Here is a 19,093-nt window from a genome sequence, read left to right as displayed (position 1 = left end):
CGGACTCTCGTCACCTCGTGCGTACGTAGCCCCCATAAATAGCAGCACATAAGTTCAATTAATTTACCTATGGGGACAATTCCCTCTTACAAGGTTAGAAAGGAGACTCACCTCGCTCCGAAGCTCCATAACCGGCATTCCACGCCCTTCCGAAGACTCAAATTGATGCACAACGCTCCAAAACTAGTCAATAATTATGTAAACTCATTAATATATGATCACTTACTCATTACAAACCAATTTATAACAATTCCTAACCCCGATCGAAAAGTTGACAAAATTGCCCTCGGGCCCACGTGCCCGGATTCCGAATTTTTTCGAAGATAACGTTTACCCATAACCTCACGAACTCAAATATATAATTTACTCTTAATTTCATATCCAAAACCGTGGTCAAAATCCAAGAATACTAATTTTCTAGGTTTCCCCCTCAAACACCAACTTTCTACCAATTTCTATACTTTAATCCACAATAAAACCATGTATTTAACTTATAAGAGGTGGGATTAACTTACCTCATGATTGATGATGAAATCTCTCTCTTCAAAGGCTCCAAAATCGCCCAACCCAACTGAAAAATGAGAGAAAATGAACCAATCTCGTTCTTTAAAGAACACTGCCCAGCCCGACCTCTCGCACCTGCGGTCACAGACCGCTTCTGCGGTCCCGCAGGTGCGGCTCACCAACCGCTTCTGTGGTCCTTTGCCAAGCTGCCCCTCTCCGCTTCTGCGCTTCTTCTTCCGGAGGTGCGGTCCCGCTTCTGCGGTGGCCTGACCGCATCTGCGGTCCCAGCCTTCACCCTTCACCACCGCATCTGCGCCCCCTTTGGCAGCTTCTGCGGCTCCGCACCTGCGGCCAAAACCTCGCAGGTGCGGTTACACCAGATATCAGCTGCTTCAGCTATTCTTCCCAACTCCAATTCAAATCGATAACCCCCCGGAATCCACCCGAGCCCCCCGGGACCCCAACCAATCATGCCAACCAGTCCCAAAATATAATGCGGACCTGCTCGAGGCCTCAAATCACATCAAACAACGCCGAATTCACGAATCACACCCCAATTTGGACTTTATGAACTTTAGAACTTCAAACTTCTACATTCGATGCCAAAACCTATCAAATCACGTCCGATTGACCCTAAATTTTGCAGACAAGTCATATTTGACATTACGGACCTACTCCAACTTCCGGAATCGGATTCCGACCCCGATATCAAAAAGTCCACTCCCGGTCAAACTCCTCAAAAATCTTCAAATTTCTATCTTTAGCCAAATGACTCGAAGATGACCCACGGACCTCCGAATTCACTTCCGATCGCGCTCCCAATACCAGAATCACCATACGGAGCTATTCTCAGACTCGGAATTCCAAACGAACATTGATAAGACTGAAATGCACTTCAACCCAAACTTATGAAATTCCTCCAAAATGCTAACTTCCACATTAGGTGCCGAAATGTTCCCGGGTCTTCCAAAACCCGATCCGGGCATACGTCCAAGTCCGAAATCATCATACGAACCTGCTGGAACCTTCGAATCCCGATTCCGAGGTCGTTTACTCAAAAATCCAATCTTAGTCGATTCTTTCAACTTAAAGCTTCCGAAATAAAAATTCTCTTTCCAAATCAACTCCGAACTTCCCGGAATTCAATTCCGACCGTGCATACAAGTCTTAATACCTGAAATGAAGCTGCTCATGGCCTCAAACTGCTGAACGACGCGCTGGAGCTCAAAACGACCGGTCGGGTCGTTACATTCTCTCCCACTTAAACATACGTTCGTCCTCGAATGTGCTAAGAACTACGTTGGAGTTGTCTGAAATCACAGTTAAACACCTTGAGCACCTACCCGTGCTACCGCAGCTCAGTTGAGCACAGTAACTCGATCAAATCTGAAGATATTCTCTTTTATTCAAACAATTAAGCTTAGAACCCAATTCTAACATCCGGAATTCTCCGTCAGGCCTGTTTCCAATATATGAACACCGGATCAATCACTACACGAGGCACCAGAACATGACTGCATACCTTTGTTGAATTCTCACCATGCACCACATCATTCACAAGACCATAATAACATTCTATGATCATAATAACCAACATTCCCCGAACCTGATGCTCACAACGCACCTCATGATTTATATAAGCCTTGTCCCAATTCTTACAATACCGCCACGACGGAGGAGACGCGTAGAAATTTATAACCAACTGCCGGGTCAACAAATCATTGAGTCTATACTTCTGACAAGAACATTACCTCATTCTGAACCAAATAATAATCTTGCTCTTTAATATACTTCACACAATCCGATTGCACTGATCCTAGATCCAATAACCTTATCTCACCCAGTACGAACTGCTCAGGCAACAAGTCACCCCGACATGGCTAGAAGTCTCACATGATGCCGCAACGTGCCAATAGGCTACCAACTCGAACGCGATACATAAGGAAAATGAACTCTGGAAGGGACTAATCAGATCACGCAACTAATATGAACTTTCCTCAGAAAATGGGGAAACAAAACACACAGAATAGAATATAAGGGACCATAATTATCATTACGCTGTTGCGGCGTGCAACCCGATCCAAACAACATACCCATGGCGGCGTGCCACCCGATCCACACATAAAATTCACATAAGGGAGATACACATCGAGCTAAATTGCTCATTATAACAACATACCGAATATCGGTCACAAGCACACTAAGTGCATAATACCATCCCTGAGGGGACATATAGCGCCATAAGCTAACAAACTCAAGCACAACTGAGGTGCGATATATGTTCTGAAACTAAAAAGCCATACTGCTCACATAACACCATCGCTACGCGGAACCTCAACACATATGAAATTACCAAGCCATTTCACAACTCACACGGCACAATATAGCATTACATGAAATAGCCGACGACGAATTAACATCCAACGTCCGAATACTTCTCCATAAGGAGAGCTATGCTAAAACGAACGCATTCGGCCAGATATAGAGCCCATATTCATATTTGAATCCATCCACAGACCTCAAGCCGATTCTGATCGTACCGAACTAGGCCAATAATATTTTCTGGGTCCATAATAACCCCTTTTTCCCATAACACACAAGAACAACCATCATACCCGAAGTAATCCTCCACGGTCCACAACCCAATAAACCGAGTGCCCTCCAGGCATAAATCCTCAAATTAACCATATCGCCACAATCTTCATACTTGGTTTCATCCTCCAATCAATCAAGTGACTACATGCCACACTTATACAATCTTCCCGTGGGACACGCTCCCACGATCTTCCGTAACAGATAACAAGCCTGCACATCTATGCTACCGGCCGTACTAACGCTGAAAAGCGATCAAAATCCATAACCAGGATGCAAAGCCTCTCTCACAAAACACCGATCCCAGGTGACGCTGAAGACAATGCCAGCTTACTCTAATCATTCAAAAACCCCTTTCATCATCCGAGCTCGTAACATCCTTGTCAACACCAAACCGCAACCTTGATCCTCACTTTCAAATTCCATACCGCTCACTGCACCTAACAAGCCAGCATGCGATAGTACAAGAATTTCATCACAACTCCTGAACTACTAACATGGTAAACACTCCCTCACATGGAAGCTTTTTACTTAACTCATTCCAAGAGAACCATAGCAACACACGAGTAAATTCTCACAATCGTAGAAAATGCAATTCTTCAACTAGTGGCTTAAGCCACCAATATGCCAATTCAATCATGGCTAACCAATCCAACCTCGTCCAATTTGTCCTTAATTGCCTTAGAATAATAATAACTTCATTCAACACGTAACGCACTCAACCCGAGTGGACTTGTAACACGAGACCATGCTGTCTCAAATCCCACGAACCCTCTCATACCTTCCTTGTGCGCATACTCGCATCTCAACTGGTACATCCATTCTGATAATTCCTCTACGAATCCGAAGTCTTTTTCTCCTTTTCCTCCCAATGCTACACTGCAATTCAAAACATCATAGAACATTCTGAGCCTCTTATCATAAGCTGCTTCACAGGCCCGAGTCCTAAACACATTGCGGGCTCAAATCCTTAGGCACCGCATTTTTAACCTTTGAATTCACTAGGACCGTTATTGAGAGTCACCCACTCTGACATGGTCCTGAATATAGTCAACTGCAAGGCTCCGCTAGCCCATGACCATCATCTCAAAGAAGCACCCGGCCGAATCACTTTCCTTGCAACTCACTTCTACGCGAAGCATAATTCCTGAGCCTTCCCAAAGCTCGAACATGAATCGATGATGCCAATTATAGAACACATTCTTCAATTCCTTTGCTCAAATTACTACTGATATTCTCTTTCCTTAGCCGAAATAACTTACCAATACGCCGATAACCCGAACTTCACAAGAAGATAATCACACAACCCAATCATAGACGGTGGGATTCTCCCACTTAGAATGAAACAAGTATGGTCGAGGCCCCCGGGACCCCAACCAATCATGCCAACCAGTCCCAAAACATAATGCGGACCTGCTCGCGGCCTCAAATCACATCAAACAATGCCGAATTCACGAATCACACCCCAATCCGGACTTTATGAACTTTAGAACTTCAAACTTCTACATTCGATGCCAAAACCTATCAAATCACGTCCTATTGACCCCAAATTTTGCACATAAGCCATATTTGATATTACAGACCTACTTCAACTTTCGGAATCGGATTCTGACCCCGATATCAAAAAGTCCACTCCCGGTCAAACTCCTCAAAAACCTTCAAATTTCTATCTTTAGCCAAATGACTCCAAGATGACCCATGGACCTCCGAATTCACTTCCGATCGTGCTCCCAATACCAGAATCACCATACGGAGCTATTCCCAGACTCGGAATCCCAAACGGACATTGATAACACTGAAATCCACTTCAACCCAAACTTATGAAATTCCTCCAAAATGCTAACTTCCACATTAGGTGCCGAAGCGTTCCCGGGTCTTCCAAAACCCGATCCGGACATACGCCCAAGTCCGAAATCATCATATGAACCTGCTGGAACCTACGAACCCCAATTCCGAGGTTGTTTACTCAAAAATCCAATCTTAGTCGATTCTTTCAACTTAAAGCTTCCGAAATGAGAATTCTCTTTCCAAATCAACTCCGAACTTCCCGGAATTCAATTTCGACCGTGCGTACAAGTCTTAATACCTGAAATGAAGCTACTCATGGCCTCAAACTGCTGAACGACGCGCTGGAGCTCAAAACGACCGGTCGGATCGTTACAATTATCTTGCAGTTTTAAATCTCTCCCACAATTATCTTGAAGGATGCATCCCTAAGGGACCTCAATTTGATACATTTGAGAACAATTCATATCAAGGTAATGATGGATTACGTGAATTCCCAGTTTCAAAGAGGTTGTGGAAGTAACGGGATGCTAGAGACAAACAACACAACATTTGTGCTGGACGAAGAAAGTGATTCTACATTTCCAAGTGAGCTCAGTTGGGAAGTGGTTCTTATGGGATATGGTTGTGGACTATTTATTGGATTCTCCATAGCATATTTCATGCTTTCTTCCCGAAATCCAAATTGTCTTTCTTGGATCATTGAAGAAATAGAATACATAATCATTGCGAGAAGGCAAAAGAAGCAGCGAGGCCAAAGGCGTTACAGAGGGAGGAATAATGGTGTCTAAACAAGTTTCGAAAGGCACAAGATGTAAGTTCAAAACTTTCGGGTATATATTCATATTAAACTCATTTCTATAGAAAAAAGTGTGAGAATATTGAGATAATTGTTCTGTATCTAACTCTGTTACTTTGTATTTTATGAAATAAATGCAGGGAATAACTTAGGGATAAGTGAATGGACAGAGTTGAAATACTAAAAATTGGAAAGACTATGTAGTAGATGTTTGCAACAACAAATGCCAATATGCTACCAGAAATAGAGGATCAAAGTGAAACTGCTTGGGCCATAGATGCTTTTTGTGTGTGTGTGTGGGGGTGGGGTGGTCACACTCTTCTTTCTTTAAGTTGTGATATTAAAGAAAGAATTTATTATTCATTCACTATTTGCATATTTCACATTGAAAAGAGGAAAGAGAGAAATATTGAACAGAGAAGAACAAACACCAAAGGTAGAGCATAGAAGTCCCTTCTTCTGTTTCTATTAAGGAAGATTTCCTTTGGTGTGATAACATGAACTATACATTCCAATTTCTGTGAATTTGAAAACGTAGAATAGTACATAGACTCCACACATACAGGTAACATTTACTATTTCTTAAGCCAAATCAACATTTCATTCTTCACAAGCAGCATAACAGTACCTCAGAGCTCCGTTCGTCCTGCAAGATGATCAAATGGATCAGCAATCTCATTTTACATAATCTTAGAATACATTTTATTCTGAAGGAGACGAAGCTCATATCAGAGTAGTAAAATGCTCTCGAGCATCGAACTTTTATGCTTTGTGTACTCACACGGGAAAGGGACGAAAAGAAAAGGCAATGATAGCATATTTTAAGCACAAAAACTTAGTAGTATTATCTTAATGGTAGAACATCAGTTGGCCCTTCCATAGTTGAACCACTCATACACGGAAGGTTGGGTAACTTGAGGCATACAACACAAGAATACTGGGAGTTGGTATAACAATTTTGTTCAGTAAAAAGGATGATATTTGATAACCCAAAAATCTCAGAGGGCCGGCTGGTACATGTTCAAACCTCGGTGGATGATCGGTCCGCCTCTATACCCTTCTCCACTTAAATACCAAGCTTTGTTTGCGGCAAGGTTCGAACTCGTAACGTGCGCCTAAACTACACATCACGCGATGCACCTTTACCACTAGACAAAAACCCTTGGGACCAATTTTTGAACTATATATATAACATGGCCGTGTGAGTTCAATGGTAAAGGAGTTGTCTTTGGGAGAAAGACAACTCCCTATTAGTAGCACCTACTGCCTTATGCTCTTCTACTCGAACAATATATTTATATATATATATATATATATAAACATAAAATAAGGTGTATCAGATTGACAACATTATACAAGCTTATAAAGATTGGAACTTCATTTTATACTGAAGCAAGGAGGTAATTTTCGCACCCCTTATTCATTCTTACAAGTAGGAATAGCCTCAAATTCCTTAGACAACATCTCAGACGATAACTGAACATGGAAGAAATGTATCATACATGTGTTTGTCCTGATTTTCTTACCATATTTGGTTTTCCTATCTCTTGAAGGAAAGGACAACATATTTACCATCAACATCAATATGTCTTAAACCCATAAGAAACCTCTGCATAACCCCGTTTCTTTCTGGTTTCATATTTGAAGTAAACAAGATGATCTTTGAACTGTAAGTAACAACAATGGTGTGTGAGTTCAAGGATAAAGGATTTGTCTTTGCAAGAAAGACAATTCCTTTACAGCAGCACACACAGCCTTCAGCTCGGAACAAACAAATAATATATGAAGAATTTTGCAATATATATTTATACAAAGTCCGCATTCATTGTCACACCATCCGTTGACTCAAACTACTCGATCGTGAAGCTAAATATAAACCAATATTAACAACATCAATGAACCTAAACTACAAGGAGTTTTAGATATTAGAAATAGTATTCCCTCGGTTTCATTTGATCCGTCTTAGTTTGACTTGTCATGAAATTTAAGAAAGTAACAGTTTTGATTCTTTTAGTATTAAACTAAAGATATATATATATATATATATATATATATATATATATTTGTACCAAAATGCCATCTGAATCTTGTGTCAGGTGAATCTCACATAGGCAAAACACAAGAGGGATGCTGGATATATAAGTTAAGAAGCCTTAAACCCTAGTGACGCGTTTTAAACCCGCGAGGGACTAGGCTCAAAGCGGACAATATCACTAGCGGGCTGGGCTGTTACATGGAATGTTAAAATTAAAGAATTATTACCACAAGTAAGACATATAAATGAAAGTTACATTCTCTATTAAACAAATATAAAGCAAAACGCATAAACTGAAATATATTGAATATAAAGATAAGAACTTTGACCTCATCATATTGAAGAAAGGAGAGAATCTTGGCACCCCTTATTCTTACAAGTGGGAATAGTCTCAAAATCCTTAGCAGGCAATTTCTCAGACAAAAACCCAACATGGAATTCAATCATATGAGACTCCTCATCAACATTAATCCCTGTTACAGGGACCCACACAAACAACTTCTTAGCTTGGATTCCAGAGACATCAGAAACCTGTCCATAGCTCATTTTCCCTCTGATTTCTTTTTGGTAATAAACAAGTTGATCTTGGAACTGTACATAACAAGGGTGTGTGAGTTGGACTGTAAAGTAGTTGTCTTTAGGAGAAAGAGTGTAGGATTTCACATTGTTTGGGAGAAGTCCCTTTGGAAGGTTGTAGGAAGGAAGGAGATCATGGACATCATCATCTTTATTTGGACGGCTAGGATTGAAGGACAAAGATTGGGAGAAGAAGATGAAGAGGAGAGAGCAAAACAAGAGTTTTGACTTTTGAGATGAAGCCATTGATGAGGCAGAGAGAGAAGGTGAATGATTGGAGGAAGAGGAAGAGAATTATAATGGGGAAAACAAGAGGCAAAATAGTATTTCAATTAGAGTATATTACTTAAACATTCATGTATAATATAATAACTCAGTCAGAACCTGTCATTTTCTCGTAAAGAGTATAATAATATTTTATTGACTTAAAAATAATTAAGTCGATAACAATGTAAAAGTAGCACGGGCTAGCTAGTTTTCGGGTCATTCAAAAATAGCCAGCGTTTGCAAAGTCATTAAAAAATAGCCACTATTTTGCTGTAACACGAAAAGTTCCAGCATAATATACTAGAGATCGGTGCACCTGTGTATGAACTTCCAGCATTTTATGCTGGAACTCCAACACGCGGAAAGTTCCAGCATAATATACTGGAGCTTGGAGCACCTGTGTATGAACTTCCAGCATATTATGCCGGACTGGTATATTATACTGGAACTCCAGTATATTGTGCTGGAAGTCCAGTATATTTATGCTGGAAGTCAAGTATATTATGCTGGAGTATTTTTCCGGATTTTGAACAGTGTTTTCGTTCAGATTTTTTTTTTTATATGAAAAATGGCTAAATTTTAATTATTTTTGAAACTGTGGCTATTTTTAAATGACCACTTATAAATGTGGCTATTTTTGGATTTCTCCCGATAATAATGCATTGAATCAAATAACCAAAATGATGTTAAACTTATTTATTACTAGGTAGAAGATAGTGTTTTCTTTTCTTCTTCTTTTGTTTTGTAGGTTTTTCTTGACAAACTAAAGTTGGTGTAGTTGGTTATCTAATTAAGTAATCTTTCTGTTATTTCCTATTTTTTTTGTTCTTTATGCCATATAATTATTTCGGAGTGTTGTTAAAATAAAAATACTTTTTTTCTTTTGTGTTGAAAGAAAATAGAAAATAATTCATTTCGGGAAATATTACACCTTTTATAAAATAACTTAATACAAAAAGTGCACCTTTAATTTAAGCAATATGCGTAATCGTACGTTAACTAAGGACTAGAATTTGTTCTCTTTTTTCTATTTAAAAACAAAAGAAAAAGAAAAAAAGACAACAACATCTACAGTACAAAAATAAATAAATTCGAAAGCATCTATTTATCTTCATGTTCCTTGTGGCATTTGCTGTTGTAAACATCTATAGTACATAGTCTTTTCCCATGGTATTTCAACTCGACACATTCTTTGCCTACAATTAATTCCTACAAGTTTAAATGGAAGAGTTAGATACAGAATAAATAATCTCAGTTCTCATGCGTTAATAAAGATACACTCAGCAAGCTAATAAAGCAAGAAATATTCAAGTGAAGATATATAATGGCAGTTAATATAAACTAAAAAAGAATCACATATAGAGCTTAATATGAATATATACCTGAAATTACATATTGGACGACTGGAACTTTGTCTAGACACCATTATTTCTTCTTCTTCTTCTTCTATAATGCCTTTGACGGCCTCGCTGCTTCTTTCGCCTTCTCATGGTGATTTTGTGTTCTAGTTCTTTAACAATCCAAGAAAGCCTATTGGGCTTTCAAGCTGAAAGCGTGAAATATGCAATGGATAATCCAATAATTAGTCCACTCGCGTATCCCATAAGAATTGCTTTCCTAAATTCACTTGGAAATGTAGAACTGCTTTCTTCATCCAAAACGCGTGTTGTGTTGTTTGTCTCGGAAATCCTGCTACTTTCACAACCTTCCGAAACTGGGAATCCAAGTAATCCATCATTACCTTCATATGACTTATTCTCAAAGGTTTGAAATTGAGGTCCTTGAGGAATGCATGATGATTGTGGGAGAGATTTAAGAATGCAAGAGACGTAAGAGAAGTAAGTTGTTGCCAGTATCTCTCTTGAAAGCTGGTTAAATGAAATGTCCAGCAATTCAACTACAGATAAATTTTTAAGTGATTTCGATATATGACCTTGCAATCCATTATGAGATAAGTTCAACACACGAAGTGCAATTAGATCTCCCGTAATACTTGGAATTTGTCCTTCAAATTTATTGTTTGAAAGATCCATAGTGGTTTACAAAGACAAGATTCTCACAACTTCAAGGTGCGTACAATTTATTGGATCTCAAGATTAAAACTTGTAGCTTTGGAAGAGTCCCCAACCACATAGGGAGTGTGTCATTGAGGTGATTGTTTCCCAAATCAAGAACGTACTTCCAGCTGTTTGCAATTGGCTAAGGATTTTGGGATTTTTCCCTCTACCTTATTGCCATGCAAGTTGAAGCTTTTCAGTCCACTTCTAACTCTAAAAGTTGTTTGGAGATTTCCAGAAAGAAAATTGTGTTGCATATCTAAAACCTCAAGTTGGTCACTCATGTTACCCAAACATTGTGGAATTGCTCCCTTCAAATTGTTTCTTGCCAAATCAAGAACTATTAATGATGTCAAATTGCAAATAGAAGAAGGGATTTTCCCACTGAGATTATTATTTGATATGAAAAAATAACTTAAAGAGGGCGGTAGAATAGGTAGCGATCCTTGAAGAAAATTGGACCGCAGATCTAGAGTATCTAGTTTAAAATTGATGAAATATGGCCAATACTTATTAACATATTGTGGGATAAGTTAAGATAATACACTGAGTGCATCCAATTAGACCATGCCCAATCAAGAATTATTCCTTGAATATTGTTATTTGAAAGATCCAAAGAAAAAAGTTCCTTTGCCGATCTCAAAAAATCCAATTCTTTTACTTCACAATCGGACAAGGATAAGTCTGCAAGAGATTCAGGCAAGGTAGACTTGACTTTGTTCTCATTGGTCAGAAGGAACTTGACCTAAGAAATCTGAGTAGGAAAGATCAAGATGTGTCAAGCTCGAAAACCTGTCAAATAGAGGGGAGATTTCCGATGGAGAGAAGTAATTAAAAGAAAGGTCAAGCTTTTGGAGATGAGAGAGATGGAATAGGCTGCGGTTAGAATCAATCACCCCAACAAGCTAGTTGCAGCCAAGGTCAAGCCCAGTAATATGGCCAGACATCTCATCGCACTTCACGCCATCCCATAAGCAACAATCTCTTCTCATATTCCATGTACTCGTTTTCTGACTAGCGATATCACAGGAAGCAGAAGCCAAGAGATCTATAGTAAGCGTCTGCTTGAATTTTAGAAGGGAAATGTTAAATGAAGAGAACCTTCATGGCTGTAGAGGATTTCTCAAAAGAAACTAAGAGAGGAAATGGAAATTGTACTGTTCCATTGATTCTTCTCCTTTACAAATGAGGTATATACACAGTTATATACTACTCCTAACTAACTTAACTTACAGCTGTCCTTACACTGTTGGACAACTGGCTAACTGCTTGATTAACCACAAACTAACCACTAACTGCTTTCTTAACACCCTCCCTCAAGTTGATGGTTTGAAGATATCCTTCAAGCCCAGCTTGGACACTAAGTGATCATGTTGCAATCTTCCTAAACTCTTAGTAAGAAGGTCAGCTTGTTGCTCTTTTGTGGGAATATGATGAGTTTTTACGACACCTTGTAAGATTTTTTCTCGTACAAAATGACAGTCAATGTCTATGTGTTTAGTCCTCTCGTGAAAGATGGGATTAGCTGCAATTTGGATTGCAACCTTGCTGTCACAAAAGAGATCAACTGGTAGACTTACACCAACCTCTAGCTCTTTGAAGAGTCCTGTGAGCCAGGTTATTTCAGCAACTGTAGATGCCATACTCCTGAATTCAGCTTCAGCAGAGCTTCTTGCAACTGTATCTTGTTTCTTTGACTTCCATGAGATCAAGGCATTCCCAAACTTAACTAGGTACCTTGTTACTGACTTTCTAGTCTGTAAGCATCCACCCCAGTCTGAGTCACAATATGCTCTTAGTTTATCTGATCCTTCTGAAGGCATTAGTAAGCCAAGACCTGGAGAAGTCTTGACATATTTCACAACTCTAAGAGCAGCTTCCCAGTGAGACTGCTTAGGCTTGTGCATATATTGACTTAAAGTCTGTACTGCAAATGCTATTTCAACCCTGGTCATTGTAAGATACAGCAGCCTCTCTACCAGTCTTTGATATGCTACTATATCCTCAATTAGTTTATCTTCACACTCAAAGGCTCCTACAGTAGTGTCATACTCCATAGATGTGAGCTTCACATTGGATTCATGAGGTGTTCCTGCAGGTTTAGCACCTGCTAGTCCCATCTCAGATATCAACTCCAAAGCATACTTCCTTTGGCTCATAATAGTTCCATCTTTTGATCTTGCAACTTCTATTCCCAGAAAGAACTTCATTTTGAACCTGAGCTTCAGATCATTTCTAGTCTGAGTTATCAGACCTAGACTGCTTCCACTTATTATCAGATCATCTACATAAACTAACACAACAACCAACTCAGCTTGAACCTTCTTTGTGAAAAGAGAATAGTCAAAATGACTTTGAATGAAGCCCAACTGTACTAAGGCATCAGTCAGCTTCCTGTTCCACTGCATGGGTGCTTGTTTCAGACCATACAGAGATCTATGAAGTTTGCAAACCTTGTGAGACCCTCCCTGGCTTGCAAACCCTTGTGGTACATCCATGTAGACCTCTTCTAGGAGTTCACCATGCAAAAAAGCATTGTGAACATCCATTTGGAAAAGAGGCCACTGTTTGGCTGCAACCACTACAATGACTGATCTTACAGTCACCATTTTTGCTACAGGAGAGAAAGTTTCAGTATAGTCAAGCCCTTCCTTTTGACTGTAACCTTTAGCCACCGGCCTGGCTTTGTATCTCTCAACTTCACCTGATGATGTATACTTCACCTTGAACGCCCATTTACAGCCAATAGGAACCTTCCCAGCAGGTAACTCTACTATAGACCATGTGTGATTCTCTTCTAAGGCTGAGATTTCAGCTTTCATAGCCTCAATCCATTTAGGATCCTTGACAGCTTCAGCATATGATTGTGGTTCGACAACTGTAGAGTAGGAGGATAGGGCTGTGGCATAGGAATCAGAGATATTCTCATAACTAACACATGCTGAGAGAGGATAAGAGCAATTTGCTTTGCCTTTAGAGAGAGTAACATAATCTTTTAGCCATATAGGAGGTTTACTGGTTCTCCCAGATCTTCTAGGATGTGAGTCTCCTATCAGCTGATCATTTGAGGTGGAAGACTGAGGAATAGGCTGATGAAGAGAGAAATTAGTTGGTGATACTAGTTCAGGTTCAACAGGTACTTGTGTTGGTTGATCTAAGCTATGCTGAGCAGGTGAGAAAGATGGAGAAGGAGAAGGAGAGACTGAAAGTGGTGAAGAGGAGGATATTGAGACATCATTAGGCAACAAGACTTGAGGAGTGTCAATGGTAGGAAATAAGGAGAGTAGAGGAGCTGAGTGTTGGAAGGAAAAATGTTTTCTTTGAACAATACATCTCTACTGACTAAGAACTCCTTGGTATGAATGTTTTACATTCTGTATCCGTTTTGAGTCATAGAATATCCAAGAAAGACTGCTGGTGAGGCTCTAGGTGAGAACTTGTCACTTTTTTTGACATCAGTAACATAACCTAGACAGCCAAAAACTCTCATATGATCTAGAGAGGGTTGATGACCAATCAGTAGTTCAAATGGAGTTCTACCCTGCAGTATCTGTGTTGGTAGTCTGTTCATGATGTAGACTGCAGTTAGTACACATTCCCCCCAGAATCTCAGTGGACCACTTGCTTGAAATCTCAGTGCCCTGGCCACATTGAGGATGTGTCTGTGTTTCCTCTCAGCTACTCCATTTTGCTGTGGAGTATAGACACAGGAACTTTGATGAACAATCCCTAAAGACTGCAATAATTCTGTCATTTGAGAGTTAAAGAACTCACACCCATTATCTGTTCTTAAGAATTTTACAGTACAAGAGTAAACATTCTTGATCATAGTGAAAAACTGTCTGATAGCAACAATTACTTAAAATTTAGAAGGAAACAAGAAAACCCAAGTAAAATTGGAATGATCATCTACTAGTGTGAGAAAATATTTCTTCCCATCATGAGTAGGTACCCTATAGGGCCCCCAAACATCAGCATGAAGTAAGTGAAAACATGCAGTTGCCATAGAGGTGCTAAGAGGAAATGGGAGCCTTGTTTGCTTAGCAACAGGACAGACAGTACATTGCTTAGTCTCACTATTACACTTCAAATGTTAAAATTTTTTTAACTTCCTTAGGACATCAATTGGCACATGACCTAACCTCCTATGCCACAGAGATACACTTGAGCTATCATCCTTTATTGTATTTACAAAAGATCTTCCAGAGTCTGAATTGTTATTTCCTCCTCCATTTGTTTGAACCTTGTTACCTGAGATGTAAATGTAAAGGCCTTCATCTTCTTTACCAATCCCCTCACTCTCCCATTGAAGAGGTCCTGAAAAAGACAGAAGTCAGGATAGAACAAAGCCAAACATCTAAGCTCCTTTGTTAATTTTGAGACAGACAGAAGATTATATTTGAAGTCTGGTATATGCAACACATTTGTAATTTTCTGTCCTTGTAGCACACTTGTAGACCCTATATGTTTGACACTTGCTATCTTTCCTGTGGGTAGATGAACCTTTCCAATACTAGTTTCATCAGTACTTCTAGGTTCCTCTAACATTTTGAGACTTTTTACCATGTGGTTGGAGGCACCTGTATCAACAATCCACCTAACCTCAGCCTCAGTAGCTACAAAAGATGAAGTCATACCTGCTGATATAGCACTACTTGGTGGATCACTTTGACTTGAAGATGTGATGCTAGATTTGCCCAAGAGATGCAGAATCTGATTGTACTGATCAACTGTGAACTGAGGCACTCCTGCAATCACTCCTTGACCACCCTGACTAGTTGAATCGAGATTACTCTGCTGGAGTCCTACAAGGTTAGCTGCAGCCTCAAAGCCTCCATTGCTGGGACCACCATTAGTTAGAGGCCCTGTGTATTGAGTAGCATTATTAGGTCCAGCCTTTCTTTTCTGCTTGAATTCTGCAGGATAGCCATGGAGCTTGTAGCAAGTGTCCCTTGTGTGACCTTTGTATTTGCAGTAGTCACAAAACAAATTGTTCCTTTTAGGCTTGTAGTTACTTGTACCTTGAGTATTTCTTTTTCCACTAAACATAGCTATTCCTTCATTTGCTATAGAGGTTTGAGCAAAATTAACCACAAATCTTCTACTTTCTTCTGCTATTATCATAGTATAAGCTTTGTTTATAGTTGGAGTAGGACTCATCATCATAATCTGATTACTAGATTGTGAGTAAGTCTCATTTAAACCCATCAGAAACTGCAGCAACCTGTGATTACCAAAATATTCTGCATATCTCTTCGATTCCTCACAACACTATCAGAGCAAGGCATCAATGCATCAAACTCTGCCCAAATTTCTTTTAGCTTAGCAAAATATACTGACACAGAGGAGATGCCTTGAGACAAGGTAGCAATTTGCCTGTGCAGAAAAAGGATTCTAGATCCATTGACCTTGTCAAAACTCTCTCTAAGATCGGCCCACACTTTCTGTGCACTAGTTGCATACACCATGCCACTTAACAGTTCATTACTAACAGAATTCATGATCCATGACAAAACTATCGCATTACATTTCTCCCACAAATCATGTAAAGCAGGAGGAAATTTGTCCTTAGTGTATCTACCATCAACAAAACCTAATTTACTCTTGCCTAAGAGGCTGATATGCATAGAGCTGCTCCACATAGCATAATTCTCATGTCCAGTTAGTTTGATTGAGATGAGAGAACTACCTGGAGTATCAAAAGGCTGAAGAAATAAAGGATGATGTTGATCGATCACCATTTCACCCACACGACTTGGATTTGCCACTGGAGTTGCATCAGTAGTAATGTCTTCAGCTCCTGTGTGTGAGCTAGCACCAATACCTCCGATCGCCATTGAAGGATGAAGAGAAATAGAGCTTATAGAAAGCAATTACACAAAGATGAAGAAATGATACCTAATTGCTCACAGACGATTCAATCTAGAGAGAAATGAATCGAAGCAATTACACAGATCTTTGATGAGATTCGAAACTCAGATCAAAACTCGAGCAGTCTGCGTGAATTGAACGTCTTCAAGGGCTCTGATACCATGTTAAATGAAGAGAACCTCCATGGATGCAGAGGATTTCTCAGAAGAAACTAAAAGAGGAAATGGAAATTGTACTGTTCCATTGATTCTTCTCCTTTACAAATGAGGTATATACACGGTTATATACTACTCCTAACTAACTTAACTACAAGATCACTTTTGATGAAGATGAGCTACCGCCAGAAGGGCTGAGTCACAACAAGGCATTGCACATCACCGTGCAATTTAGGTAGCCCTAAGGTTCGGTCCCATCAAAATAAAAGTCCAAAATTTCCCAGACTCAAAGAAACTGGGGCAGAAGTTGTGGTGTTGCGAAAGATCTGATTCCAAAAGTTGTAATTTTGAACCCTGTTATTTAAAACTATTTTTGAGCTTGCATGCCGCCTTTTTCTTTCTAACCCCGTCCAAAAGCCTACACTACGGTCCAAAGAAAGACCTTTCGATCAATATCTGAAAAATGCCAAGTCAAGCGAGATAGAGGTATGATTCAAATCATGGATAACACTTTTGATCATGGGCACAAGGAAAAATGACTAAATGAGAGTGTCTTATTGGTGAAAACCCTTACGGGCACCGTAAGGCGATGGAAAGTTGAGAGAATATTAAAATAAGAGAGTCTTATTGGTGAAAACCCTTGCGGGCAACGTAAGGCGACGGTGAGTTGAGAGATGAACAAATGAGAGAGGTTTACTGGTGAAAACCCTTCAGGTTACTACAAGCCGAATGAGGTTTGTGACTTTGCAGAGAGATTAGATTATGGAATCCCCGATCGTAAAGTATGAAGACGGGGCATGAACTGAAATGTGATTGGGTGAATAAACTGGGCTGATTAACCCGAAATGCATGTCATGATCATTGGTGTCAGCTGCTTCACTCAGATACGTCTCTTTTCCATTCTTCCTCAAATAGTCATCTTTGTTCAAAATTTTCTTCTTTATTCCTAATTCTCGAAATCACTTCATTTCATTTTCTTTTGGGTCTACTTCTCTAAGTCTTTCTGAATGGTAGCCTTGTTAAGCAAGCAAGAAAGATTTCAAAGACTATTACCAACTTTCAATTGCACAAAGCAAAAGTACGGCCAGAGCACATCACAAATGTCATGATTCAGAATATGCAATAAAGTTTTAATGGGAGTTCAAGCGGTCAAGTGGCTCGTGAATTTTGAGGAAGTATAACGGTTCAAAATTGGAAAGATAGAGTTGTCAAATAATAGGTTGAGTGTAAGCTATTCAGGTCATTTAGGGTTCTGTGGTTGAGGTTCGATCAGAAGGTCAAACAATTCTTTGCTAGCCCAAAGCAGCTAATCGGAACAAAGCATGGTAGTGGAAAGGCCGCCACCTTCAGCAAGAGTTTCGCAAACTAATCACCACATTTTCAAACTGATAAGATTTTCTTTGATTGAAACAGGGGCAGGAAATTTCGTTTGTTCTGCATGAACTCTCCATGAGGAAAGCATGTGCCAGATAGGTTCAACCGTAAGTTTTCAGGACCCTCTTGGATAATGGGATTTAATTTCAAGTTTTCAGGACCCTCCTTGATAATGGGATTTAATTTCAAGTTTTTAGGATCTTCCTGGATAATGGGATTTAGTTTAAGTTTCAGGACCCTCCTGGATAATGGGATTTAGTTTAAAGTTTCAGGACCCTCCTGGATAATGGGATTTAGTTTAAGTTATAAGGACCCTCCTGGATAATGGGATTTAGTTTAAAGTTTCAGAACCATATTGGATAATGGGATTTAGTTTNTTTTCGATTTTTATTTTGTAGTTAAAAGCAAAAACATGGATTAAAACTAAATTAAACTATTAATTCTCCTAAAACTAACTAAATCCCAATTTAAAAGGAAAACTAAACAAAAAATGTAAAATGACTATTTTTGTTATTTTTTTTCTTATTTTAATAATGTTAATTAACTAGTAAAACTAAAAATATAAAGTCGAATTCTAAATGCAAATGCACTATTTTTGTAGCTTTTTTATGAATTATGGCGACTAAAAATGCACATAAAAATGCAAACAAGACACAAAATCATGCAATTAATTCCTAAAATTCAAATAATAAAAGAAAAATCCTAATTCTAAGGAATTTTATAGGAGTAATTTAAGCATGTCAAAAATCACGTGCTCACAGGGACTATCAATTCTCTTGAGTCCATCCTAATTCCTTGTTGGGTCAATTTTGGAGACTTAGGCTCTCTCTCTCAAGAAAAGCCAAGTCAACTTAGCACAAACCAGTGTTTGCAACCACCAATTCATAAATTAAACCATAAAATTGACCCAAATACAAACACCCATAGTCAATCTAACCTTAAATCACAACACCCATCAATTACCCACACTAGGGTTGAGCCACAACCCTAGCTAATGGGTTTAGCTACTCATGCTTGCACAAGAAAATAGAAAAATAGATGAAGAGAAAGACATATTAATTAAACACTAAAGAAAATA

The 19,093-nt window shown here is 39.2% G+C and overlaps 1 protein-coding gene across 1 annotated transcript; it reads right to left on the bottom strand.

Moving 5' to 3' along the window:
* Positions 1 to 6,020: 6,020 nt before the first annotated feature.
* LOC109211680 lies at positions 6,021 to 8,625 on the bottom strand. The gene is made up of 2 exons (XM_019375248.1): positions 8,045 to 8,625; positions 6,021 to 6,326 (listed from the first exon to the last, which is right to left on the bottom strand). The coding sequence occupies exon 1, from the start codon at positions 8,535 to 8,537 to the stop codon at positions 8,049 to 8,051; it is 489 nt and encodes a 162-aa protein (XP_019230793.1). The 5' UTR covers positions 8,538 to 8,625; the 3' UTR covers positions 6,021 to 6,326; positions 8,045 to 8,048.
* Between the last annotated feature and the right edge of the window lie 10,468 nt (positions 8,626 to 19,093).

This window comes from Nicotiana attenuata, unplaced genomic scaffold (genome assembly GCF_001879085.1).
Source record: "Nicotiana attenuata strain UT unplaced genomic scaffold, NIATTr2, whole genome shotgun sequence".
NCBI classification, from domain to species: domain Eukaryota; kingdom Viridiplantae; phylum Streptophyta; class Magnoliopsida; order Solanales; family Solanaceae; genus Nicotiana; species Nicotiana attenuata.
Note: the sequence above shows the minus strand (reverse complement) of the source record. Positions and strands in the feature narration are given on the sequence as shown.